This window comes from Sinocyclocheilus anshuiensis, unplaced genomic scaffold, assembly GCF_001515605.1.
Source record: "Sinocyclocheilus anshuiensis isolate Anshui unplaced genomic scaffold, SAMN03320099.WGS_v1.1 scaffold1365, whole genome shotgun sequence".
Taxonomy (NCBI): Eukaryota; Metazoa; Chordata; class Actinopteri; order Cypriniformes; family Cyprinidae; genus Sinocyclocheilus; species Sinocyclocheilus anshuiensis.
The window spans coordinates 2056673-2069091 of record NW_015551032.1 but is presented as its reverse complement, the minus strand read 5'-3'; the positions used below and the strand labels follow the sequence as shown (position 1 = coordinate 2069091).

General features: G+C 39.4%; 1 protein-coding gene across 3 annotated transcripts in view; it reads left to right on the top strand.

Annotated features, from left to right (window-relative positions):
• Nucleotides 1-11762, top strand: part of LOC107661237 (PDZ domain-containing protein 2-like) — a 61555-nt gene extending 49793 nt beyond the window's left edge. For 2 of the 3 annotated variants that reach the window (XM_016450738.1, XM_016450735.1), the window contains exons 14-24: nucleotides 831-903; nucleotides 1410-1513; nucleotides 2420-2594; nucleotides 2691-3547; nucleotides 4586-4730; nucleotides 6864-9621; nucleotides 9993-10110; nucleotides 10436-10537; nucleotides 10751-11024; nucleotides 11155-11289; nucleotides 11447-11762. In XM_016450738.1, the coding sequence (XP_016306224.1) occupies nucleotides 831-903; nucleotides 1410-1513; nucleotides 2420-2594; nucleotides 2691-3547; nucleotides 4586-4730; nucleotides 6864-9621; nucleotides 9993-10110; nucleotides 10436-10537; nucleotides 10751-11024; nucleotides 11155-11289; nucleotides 11447-11613 (4908 nt within the window). In that variant the 3' untranslated portion in view covers nucleotides 11614-11762. Of the gene's footprint in view, nucleotides 1-830; nucleotides 904-1409; nucleotides 1514-2419; nucleotides 2595-2690; nucleotides 3548-4585; nucleotides 4731-6863; nucleotides 9622-9992; nucleotides 10111-10435; nucleotides 10538-10750; nucleotides 11025-11154; nucleotides 11290-11446 lie in introns of those variants that run through there. The other variant, XM_016450736.1, reaches the window with a different exon arrangement.
• Nucleotides 11763-12419: the final 657 nt, after the last annotated feature.

The following is a 12419-nucleotide window of genomic DNA, read 5'->3' as shown; positions in this document are numbered from 1 at the left end:
CGCCCTATAGACTTTAAAGTCCATCTTGTTGTCTTGGCGTAAACACATATATGGCCCATGGCTCAGATACAGAGGAGCTGGAAAAGTGTTCCTTGGGTGGATTTGCTGTTAAAGACAGCAGTGCTTTTAAGTTTGTTTTTGCCGTGCAGGTGCATATGACGTGAAGTGTTTTGTGTTTTTGCACTCAAGAGATGTTAAGCGTTTCTTTTATTACGTTACGTTTGATTGATTCTGTTGATTTGAGAAAGATCTGTATTGACGTCAACAATAAAAGTCAACTGAAATAGATCTAGCAAAACCTGATCTCATCTCGAGTCAGTCAGGCCATTTCTAGCAGAGTTGTATTAAGACAAATAGGGATCTGTCTGTAGCAGAGCACTTCAAAGTGCGCTATCAAAACAACTTGGCTAAATGGTTCACATTGTTTAAATGTAATCAGTGTTCTTTAATGTGAAATTCCAGAAACAGAATCACACATTTTTTAATGTTTTTGTCATTGAATGTTTGAATTTGATGTCTGAAATTATGATTGTTTGTGTTTTTATTATTGGTATTTTATTATTATTTGAATAAAAATACATCTCCATTGATAGTAAGGCTGGCATGGGCATAAAAATGGTTATATGAGGTTACATTTAAAGTTTAATAAAGCAGAATTATGAAGCAGCTTCCTGGCAGCTTATTCTGCTTAAATGACAGTGCCGCCTGGTGGTCATAAATTATATTTTGTCATTTGCCTAATTTTAAAGTAAACACTGGATCAAGATGTGATACTTGATATTCAATCAAGACTTAGGCTTGTGTTTTGTAACATCATCTCTCACTCAAAGGTGTCTGAACAGGAGATGGATGAAGTGATCACTCGCTCCACTCACAGAGATAGTCATTCTTCCCATACACTCGGTAAAGTGCCTGTTTTGTTCTGGTCTGACTGGCCACTTGTTATAATGCTTCTCAGGGCTTTAAAAGCCACAGGGTATAGTTTAAAAACAATATAAACAAAACAAAAACAAATATTAGTTACATTCTGAAAAGCTCTGTTTTGGCTTTGATGTATTAAAGAGATAGTTCACCCAAAATGAAAATTCTGTCATCATTTACTCACCCTCATAGGAAAAAAAAATACTATGGAAGTCAATGGCAACCACCAATTGTTTAATTACCAGCAATCTTCAAAATATCTTCTTTTGTGTTCAACATAAGAAAGCAACTCATACAAGTTTGGAACGACATGAGGGTGAGTAAATGATGACAGAATTTTCATTTTTGGGTGAACTATCCCTTTAAGTTTCCAAATATTGTTTTGAAATTCTGATGCAGTAGTCTCTGAAATCAGTGATTTGTGCCTCAGCAAGAAATACAGCATACATTTTTTGTCTGTCATATTGTTTTTCTGCTCTCTTTCACAGGCCTGCCATCCAAGAGTCCATCTCCCACTGTTAAAGCCAAGCAGGGTGAGGGTAATCCTGCTCTCAGCTGGACCATGAAGAGATTCCTAGAGCCAGCCAGCAGGGTAAACTAGAAGCTTTAGTCTACAGACGACTCAACTTGTCTGAGAAAATAGACTTGGAATTGATCAAATCCATAAAACTTTCCTTCATTTGAATTGAATTTTGAATTTTAGGTACAATGAAACAAGTATTCAGACACTTAAGTCACTGAAAATGTGATGAAAATGAATGTCTTTGCATTAAATAACAAAATACCAAACTAAGTGGTATTTATTTTAAAGACATATAGCAAAACCACTTTTCAAGCAAACAGTCTACAAAAACAAATTTTTTGCTAAATTTCAAATGATAAAGCAAGATATATTGTTCAAAATTAAGACCACTGACTTAATGCATACACTAAAAATAGGGCTGTGCAAAAAATCTAATGCGATTTTCATGTACATCTCGTCAGTAGAGCCGCTCCTGTGATTAGTAGTAAATCTTCAGCACGTGTTTTCAGATGGAGCGGCATTTACTACACAGAGCCGTAGTTCACTGACAAGCTACGCAAAATCGCGTTCAAAATCGCAGGCGATTCATTGCCGATTATGAATGCGATTTTGTGTAGCTTGTCAGTGAACTACGGCTCTGTGTAGTAAATGCCGCTCCATCTGAACGCATGTGCTGGAGATTTACTACTAATCACAGGAGCGGCTTTACTGACGAGATGCACATGAAAATCGCATTAGATTTTTTGCACAGCCCTAACTAAAAATAACCTTTAGTTGGTCAAAATAATATTAAAAACGGCCCAGAAAAATTGAGGTCTCGAAAGGAGTTAGTTCTGAAAAATCTAGCATGATTTGTTTGCAGAAGCCTCTTGGTTTTGGTTAGGGTTAATCCCAGTACTTTTTGAGGCCATTGTATGCACACTACTTAGTGTTGATCTTCAGATTTGAATTTTGTGTCTTAATCTGACCCTGCAGCAAGGCTCGTTGAGTTCAGAGGCAGAGCTCTCTCAGTATTTCTCAGTTCACGTAGTACCCAGCCAGTCTTCCCTCTCTGAGACCATGGCGATGGGATCCAGTGATGACGACATGCTGCACAGTAGCAGGAGCTGTAATACGTCTATGGATGAATCAGCAGCACCTCAGCCGCATGGTAACATTACTGAATCTAAAGTGTCATGTTGATAAAAAAAAAAGTGTGACAGTTTGTCACTAGAGTGTGTGTTTTTCTGTCCATTTATCATAACAGTCTATCGGGATGGCTCCTATAGAGGTTTAGACAGTAGTCCCACAACCCCAGAATGTTGTAAAGCCTCTGGAGGGGCTGGTCGCACTGCAGACATGCCCCAACAGGCCAGCGTGGGAAGCAGCCCGAGTTCTGTACGTAGCCCACTTCTTCGTCAGCGTCGGGTCATCTGCTATGAGGATGAGCCTAGTGACGACGAGACCGGCCTTGAAGAAGACAGTGGCCCCTTCCGTCGCCTTCTCCGCGGGGTCTCGGAGGGCGACCAGCACCAAGAGGAAGACTCTGGTATTGTAATAGCCACGTCATCTCTCGAGGTAGATGATGAAAGCCAGGATAGCAGTGAGAGCCACAGGCAGATTGACAGCGAGCCGGCCACTCCGCTCTACGGCAGCTCACTCGAATCTGAGGAAGGACCTAGCGGCCTGCCTAGTGCAGAATCTCCCTTCATGCCCATTCGCTGTATGGAGGCAGCTGGAGGAACAAACCTGGGTGTCAAAAAAGAGCCCCATCGCGAAGGGCAGGAGGTCAAACGCTCACCCAAGCTGGAGCACAAAGCCGTGACTCGTGTCAAGAGCATGATGAGCATCGAGTGCCCCAACCCTCCACAAAGGGCCAAGGGTGAAGAACCACCTTTACTCCCAGCAACCCCTGCCCAGGTTACACAGAACAGCATGTGGCCGCCCTGCAGGATGCTGCACTGCAAGAAGGGGGAATCCAGTGAGTTAGCAGGGGTCTGCACCATTGAGACAATAGTGCTCCAGCGTAGTGAGTCCGAGTCTTTTGGTTTGGATCTGGAGATTAAGTCTACTCCACTCAAGGTGCTGATCACAGGGCTGAGACCAGGAGGTGTGGCAGAAAGGGTAGGTTGGAAATTGTGAATGTTTTGATTATTTGTGTAGCGAATCAGCTCATAAGGGAAATATGAATAATTAGTCTGTGACGACTTGTTAATCTAATGAATAACTGATTTGTTAAATCAAATGAAAAATGGTGTTTTTGATTGGTCCAGACGCTACATTTGTAATGCGTTTTAACGTTGAACTAAGGCTGTATTCAAGAAAGAGAGACTTTTTAAAAGAAACTGACCAGAATTAAAAGACATTCGGTTCTGTTGATGGTTCTCACATGTTCATTCTTCCACCAATGCTAACGGAATATCGTACTAAAATACTCTGTTCTACTAAAATATTCTGCACTACTGATTCGTTGGTGCCAAAACATGATTACTGAATCTACAACCCAAAACAGCAAAATTACAAAATGATTGACTGTCATGAGCATTTTTTTTTTTTGGTGAAATAAAAACATAATGTACCCAGTGTAGTCTGGTTCCTAAAAAAAACAAGTCTAATGAGTCTATGTCTTTGATTAACAACAAAAAAAAAATCACTAAAAAACTAACTGTGAGACTTCAGTCTAATTGCTGGTTGGCTGTACACATGACAATGTGTAGCCAAATATTTACATGCATTTATCAGTAGTATTTCATAAAAATTAATAAAATATGTTACCACATTTTGTTTGTTTATTTTTTTGTTTGATATATTGTTAAGAGCAGTTATTGAGTTGCATTCATGCCACCTCTAAACAGAAGAGTCATTATATTTCTTTTTATAACAGACCTTTTGTAATTATTTATTTTTGAAATGATCTCATCATTTGGAAGGTAAATTGTATACACTTATTTATGCATTTATTTCCCTAAAAGACTGAAAAAAAAAATGTTAATGGAACTGTTAAGGTACCAGAATTGTTCAATTCTTTACGATTTCCATCCCCACTGTTGAGATGACACTTGGTGTCGGACAGCTGGTTGTGCTTGGAGGCATGGATGAGATATCTCCAGAATAAATCTGAGGAATGTATTTCACCCATTTCTTTCATGTCTATTCCTTCAGGAAGCCTCAGGGAAGATGAGTGTGGGTGATGAGATTGTAACAATTGGTGACACTCCTGTGTGTACATCCACCTATCAGGAGATCTGTGACCTCATGCACAACCTGCCAATCACATTGACCTTAGAGATTAAGAAGCCAGTCTCAGGTGAGTTGCAGTCAGCATCCTGTATCTATTGCTTCCTGGAGTTAACCAATGATAAGTCGATAATAGCTTTGGTGATGGTTTTCCCCCATGCATGTCAGCTCATTTAAATGTTCCAAAAGAAGGATGATCCCTTTTAAAGGGACAGTTCACCCCAAAATGAAAACTATCATCATTTACCTACACTTATGTTGTCCCAAACCCGTATGATTTTCTTTCTTCGGTGGAACACACAAGGAGAAATTTTGAAGACTCACTATTTTCTATACAGTTACAAGGAATTGCGACTGACGTTTCTTAAAAAAAAGAAGATCAATTTACTGTAACAGCATCGTAAAACTGGTTGAATATGACTTCTGTCACAAAAGAAGTAGCTTCTAATAGTACACGTTGTATAGACTGCTTTTGTGGTGCTTTTGCATCCTTGTTGTCTCTGTTCATTGTAATTGAAAGGAAATCTGTCTACACAAGTTTTCCTTTTTTGTTCTTTGGAAGAAAGAAAATAAGGGGTTCAGAACCACATAAAGGATTTCCTTTTTGAATTAACAGTTCCTTAAAATATAATTTTATAACCTCACAAGATGTTTTCCCTAATCTAACTGACTATACTATACTGATCCCAATTTACAGTTTTGGCAATCTAATAATCAACATTATGAATTTGCTATGATCAAGAATAGTAGTCAATGCTGTGTTATGTATAGTGTCATATTGCTCTAGATGGCTTGTTAAAGTATTATCCACATTCCCTCCTCCCTTCCCTCAGACTGTGGTACTCCAGCAGATTTAAAGCTGTTTCCTAATTGTATAAACAATATATCACAATATAGCAGGATAAACAGGTCTTGTACAATATATCCTTTACAAGAGACTGTTAGCACAGGTAGAATTGCCATTGCAATAAGGAGATAAGTCTGTCTCTTCCCATGCTGCCTTAAAGAGATAAGAGTACTACAGGCTTCCCCTTTCTGGCAGTACCCTTCACCAACTCAAAGGGAACTGCAGGCTCCTGGCTATTTGTCAATGGTGACTATTGATTACTTTACTACCGTAGCCACCGTAGATGTGTAGAGTAAGAGCGCTAATGCTTCCTAGAGGCCATTAGTCAATTAGAATCTAGATTTGGTGTTATTGCTCTGACTGCCACATTCTAATTTTAAATGAAAGATGGACTAAAACATTCATAAAATTTTGGTCAAAACATAACTCTGAGATCTTTTGAATCTGATCATGCAGAGCAATAGCCTCAAGAAACAATATAGTGTTATATATTGTGTTAATATATTTGTCATGTGTCTGTTTTTGTATGTCTATACCTGCCTTCATCTGATGTTTATACTGTATGTGATCGATCCTGTTCATCATATACATTAGCGCATATGCTCATATACATTTATGTAAGCATGAGCATTTATCAGCTGTGTGTATGATGTTTAGAATAACATGAACTCAATTATGTTGAATGCACCACTAGGTCTACCTTCTTTAGCTATGTCAAGTAAAATACCCTTTGAATGCAATAAATATTTAAGGAGATGATGCATGTTTTACATTTGTCTGTTTAATTGTGAATGGAATATTCAGAGGTGTCGGCTTCAGATAAAACTGAGTACAGTCTTATATGCCTCCAGGATGAAAGTATTACATTATCGGAAACAATAAAAAACAATTGTCTTTGTGAGAGTGAGACTCACCTTTTTCAGAGAAGTTATTTCATAGTAGTCCAAAGTTTCCTACAGAGTTTAGCTCTGTGGTGCTGACTATGAATAACATAATCAGTGAAATATCAGACTATAAAATGAACTGCAAGGGTACTGCTCTGGGTTTCTTTTTAGTATAATTTGATATGCATATTTGAAGGATAATGTAAAGGGATAGTCAATAGTTTTCCAATGGAATGTTGATTTATAAAACAAGCAATTTGTAGTTTTTCTTGCAGGCCTCAACTGTGCACATATATGGTAGAACTTATCTTGATGTAAGGTCTTCATATCCAGTGATTGTCTTTAACTGTTTGCCATGTTTTAACTGCCTAATATTGATTTATTTATCATTGTTTATTAACTGACCTGAACATTTGTAATAACTGAAAATGATTTGTTTTTATCCATATTGTATTTTTGCCTATATTTGCAGCTGTAGATCGACTTTCTAGCCTGAATATGTCCTCTGGCTGTGAGGGCTCATCTAAATTGGAGGCACCTAGACCTCCTCCAGAGGAAAGGAATCATGTGGATAAAACTCTAGTTACAGCCCAAGAAAGCCTTTCACCAGAAACAAATGTAACCCAGGCATTAGCAATCCACAGCAACAGCATTCCCGTCACTAATATTGATGATGTCATAACTGAACTGAACTCAGCAGAAAGCAAAGAAAAAGACCAAAGTGTCTTGGGTTCCACAGATGCAAGTGCAAAAACAGAAGAGTGTAGTAAATTAGACAACAGAGGGACTGCAGCGCAATCACAACCTAACCTTCAGGATTCCTCTGCCCTAGATGTGGGGAACAGCACTTCCCATTTTCCTGTAGGAAAGACATTTTTAAATAGTTATTCAAGGAACTTTAGTAATCTGGGAGAGGACATTGTCCCTCTAGAGAAAGGATATGGAGAGAAACCAAGTATGTACAGTCTGGTGGAAGATAGTGACTCTGAGAGTGACTCTGCAGACAGTGCTGTCAAAGTAGGGTCATCTCAAGGCCGCTGTGAGGGTCCTCAGGACACTGACTCAGATGAGGAGGAGGTTGAGCTCTGTTTCAGCTCTGTCAGTCAGCCTGCATTCAGCAAATCAGAGGGCAGCTCTCTGACAGATAGAAAAAGCATTGCCAATAGCCAAACTGTTGACAAGACACTTGCTAGTATGGATCTCCACAACCCGCCTTCACTCACAATGCAAAACAAAGATTCGCAAGAGAACAGTCATTCTGTCTCTGAGTTACCAGACCCACTTTGCCCTCAAGTTTCAGGTGATGATCTCTTAAATTGGGATAGTGGGCACACTCACACACAACATGAGGTAACTTGTGCATCTCAGAGAACACCATCAAACTGCGACACTGATGAAAAATGTGAAACTATTTCAAAATCTGTTGAAATCTGCCAGACACCAATAGGTGTCACTTATCCCACTGTTACTCAGAGCAACTGTCACGTCACCCCAAGAAGTCAAGAGAGGACAACTAAGTTGCTCTCAGATGCATCTCTGTTAGTAGAGAAGCTCAGCACTGGGCAAGTGCCACTGGGATCGACTGTGTCAGAGCCCAAGGCATTAAATTATACCAGTGGCAAAACTAGTGGGCAGGCCTCCTCTACAGTTGCTCCAAAAGACAAGGAGAGAGAGAAAGTTCTTCCTGCACTTGACTTGAAATCATCACTCTCTCAAACCCAGAGTAAATCCACCTCTTATTGTATCAAATCTTTGGGAACTAAATCCCCTAATGACACCCCTGTCTCACCCCTGCTGAGAAGTAGACTCAAAGTTGATGATAAAAAGTCAAATACCTCTTCTAAACTCAAGGGTCTAAGTATTAAGAGTAAATCCAAAGACCAAGAAAAGTCTGTCTCTAGATCGCCCAGGGTGGAAAGTCCAGGACAGAAACAAGGTCTCAGCTCCCCAAGTCAGTCTCCTAAACTTCTCTCCAAGAGAACCACACCAACTGGTAGCCCAAAATCCACCAGAACGTCTGAGAAGATCAGGGTTACTTCTTGTAAAACTGACCAAAGTCAACCAACTGTGTCCAGTGCTTTAAAAACAAATTCCATCAACACCACCAAAGAAGAACTCAAGCCATCCAAGAAGGAGCAAGTCTCGGATCTAATGGAGCAAGTCTCAAAATCAGAGGTCACTGTCGTCAACACTCAAAGAACTTTCATTGAGGTACGACTTTCATCCTCTTCGTCTACACCTGTGCTGACACGCAAGGAAGTTGTGAATGCAGGTCATTTAAACTTGGCCTCAGTGTCGGTTGATCAAGTCGAGTGGGAGGAATCGAATTCAGACTCCTCTCATAGAAGACACACAATCCCATTAGAATCAACCAATTCTTCATCTAGTTGTTCTCAGCAACAACTAGATGAAGATTGCAATGGCCAGGAAGAAAATCTCCTCAGGAACTCAAATAATAAAGATGCTGCTTCTAGTCTCAAAACAAGCAAATCCAAATTGTTCCTAAGGGGACTAGACCGCAGGAGCTGCTCTACAGACACTAGCTGGTCTCTTGACCCAAACCCTTTCTCAGTTCGTCAAAGAATCCAGTCCTTTGAGAATCTAGCCAGCTTTGATCGATCTGTTGTAAAGTGTATAGACATACCGTTTTATGCTAATAACTCAAAGCCACCTCTGAATCGGAGGTTATCTGGGTATGCTGGATCTGTTAGCAGTCAGTCCGGTGACAGCCGTTCTTTGAGGAGGAGTTTCAGCTCATGTGTAGACAATTTGAGCTCAACCCCATCTCCACCATATCCACAGAATTCGTCTTCCACTTCAGTTGTCCCCATCTCTGAATCAACTCCTCCAAACCGAACCACTGAAGCTGTTATGAAGGAGAAGGTGAGAAACGAGGCCTCTCAGAACCAGCCCGCTGTACACACACCACCAGTACTACGCTCCCGCAATGCCCGCGGCCATGGAGGCCTGTCACGCTCCAAACTGAGAGAGATACGGGCACTGAGCATGCCTGAACTGGACAAGCTGTGTACTGAGGATTTCACCAGTGACCCTGGAAATGTGATCTTTAAGACGGAGCTGGAAATCCACCCTCGCAGATCCATAGACCCAACATCACACAACCTGCAGTGCACCGTGGTGAGCAGTGTTGACACTGGGGTTCTTGGTTCAACCAGCAGTGGGGACCAACATGAAGGCCAGATCACAGGGCTCTCATGCTGGTCTATAAGGTGAGTGAAGACCTGTTTATAATGTGCAATGAAAAAAAATAGTTGATAGTAAATGGATTACAATAGTTTACTTGTCCTCCAACAACTAACTAGTTGATTGAGTTTGCCTTTTTGTTTTAGTATTTTTATATTTAAATTCTTAAAGTTTTAAGTTTTTATATTTTAGTGGTGCTTTGTTATCGTTAGGGTTGCATATCTCAGCACATATTATATTTTTTTTATTTCAGTGTTGTGTTTTGAGACACTGCACAAATGTTCCTGATGAAAACAACATCCAATATATTCAGCAACCATCAATTGAAAACATTTTAACACATTCCTGACTAGGACAAACTATTACAGCTAATATTGGTGTTGTGTTTCTTCAACAGTTTGAAAGACCTTGAATCTTCTCCTTTGGACCAAAATAAAGTGCAAGATGTTCTGTGTTCCCTCACGACCAAAGTGGATGTGACAAGTCTCATACAGGAAACAAACACTCTTTCAGAGGTAATTTATCAATGGTCCATAAATGTTATACAAAATGATTTGTTTACATATCAAATTGTTTTAATGTCTATTTAGAAAGCTAATATTTTAAGTATAAAGATGATCTGGCATTCTGAAGTTTCTTGGGGAAGATATGCCTTCAGCAATTACAGAATGCCTTTGTGTGGGCTTATTAATATTTATAAAACTCACTTTTTGGTTATTTTTATCAGTCTATTTTCCTAACAGAACAGCCATTGTTTATATGGACCCTATTTATAGCTTTCTATATTTCATTTGATAAAAAAAAATAAATAAAAAATCTTGCATGAATCTTATTATTTAGGTTAAAGATGGCATTTCCTTTGTGATCTTAACCAAAGAGCAAGGATCTGGACTGGGTTTCAGCATCGCCGGAGGAGTAGATCTGGAGCAGAAATTTATGACTGTAAGCTCTTTTGTTCAAGCAAAACTGAAACCTTTTGCTTTTTTAAATAAAATGAAATAAAATAATAAATAAATCAATAAATTAAAAATCAGTAGCCATTATTAGTAACATTTATAATTATACATGATCTCCCCCTTGTGTTTTTTAAAGGAACAGAGTCAAATAAGATTAAGTTTAGTACTGAAATGTAAACTGAAATTTCATTTGTTGCAGGTCCATCGGGTGTTCACTCGAGGGGTGGCAGGTGTGGAAGGTACCATTCACAGAGGAGACAGAATTTTCTCAATAAACGGGACCAGCATGAGTGGGATCACACACGGAGAGGCGCTGTCCTGCCTTCATCAGACCAGACTGCCGAAACAGGCATTAGTGATCATCCAGAAGGGCAAGAACACTGAGCCAACATCACCTAAACAAGAACTTCCCCTTCATACTGGAATCTGTCCTACTCAAGGCCATAGAGACAGCATCAGAGAACATAAAACAAGTGAGCATGTGGAGTCATTGTCACTCTTGTGGCAAAGATGAACCCGTTATCGGTCTTCAACTTATTGGCTTGGGTTTTTATAGAGTAAATAACTTTTTCGGTTCCTAATTGGCTTCTTGGTGTGTTGTAGGTGTGGAAGTGGGACCAGACGGGGCTTTGAGTGTGGAGTTAAAGAAGACTACGGCTGGTTTAGGGTTCAGTCTAGACGGAGGCAAAGAATCTGCCCATGGAGATCGACCTCTCTACATCAAACGTATTTTCCGTGGTGAGTGCTCTTCACAAACATTTAAAGACGTCCACTAGGAGGAGACAAAAGTTGTAATATATGTATCAAGAGAACACTTAGCTCATCTCCAAGCATGATAAGACAGAAAGGTTCAGGAAGAGTGTACCATTCAGACTGTGTTTTTGTCACCACTCAGGAGGAGCCGCTGAACAGTCCCGGGTCATTGATGTCGGAGATGAACTTCTAGCCATCAACGGCTGGTCTTTGCAGGGCCTTATGCACTACGATGCCTGGAACATCATTAAAACTGTCTCTGAGGGTCCCGTCCAGTTAGTCATCAGAAAACCCAGGACTTCAGTATGACGTCTGATCTGTGGTGGACTCTCATTGTACATAGACTTTGTATTTCTTTTTGTAAGTTTGTTACAGGATCTCTATGATGAAGAATTTGTTGCACATTGATTTTTATACAAACCGAGGCTTCTGCAGATTTGTGGTAGACTCACATATGCGGGCTTAAGGTATTTTTAGGATGTCTTTGAACTTTTTTCAAAGTTTTTGTATCTCAAAAACTTTGTGCTTTATGACTTTTTGAAGACATTTAAGCCTAATTGTAAGAATTCTAAATGATATGTTAATAAATGCATCCCTTGTATAATATAATTTAATTCCAATATTGTGGAAATTTGTTTGTATGTATAGCTATGATTATATGGTGATAATGCAGACCACTAAAGACTGTGTTCACTTTGCCTAATCTAATGGATTACAGTAGATCAACGTAGATATCAAACTCTGTGTGAATTATAAAATGAGTGTTTGTTTTGAACTGGTTTATGACTAAAATGGATTTGTGGAATTTTGTGGATTTTTTTTTCTCTGTTATCATAGTAATTTACCGGTATTTTATTGTTCCTTTTAATGATTGCAATTTTTAGGGGGTTTCGGTATTGACTTATTTTATCTTAAAGGTAAAGTGTGTCATTTCAGTGCCACTAGCAAACAGATTTGCAGAAATTTCCCAAACACTCCTATCACCCCCATCTGTCAGGCCATTTTACAGAAAAACAGGAAGCTGTACTCCAGACTCATGCTATTGGTTGAAGCACAAGATGACAGAGCCACAGTGTTTACACTTGCTTCACCTTTAAATACTTGAATTCAATCAG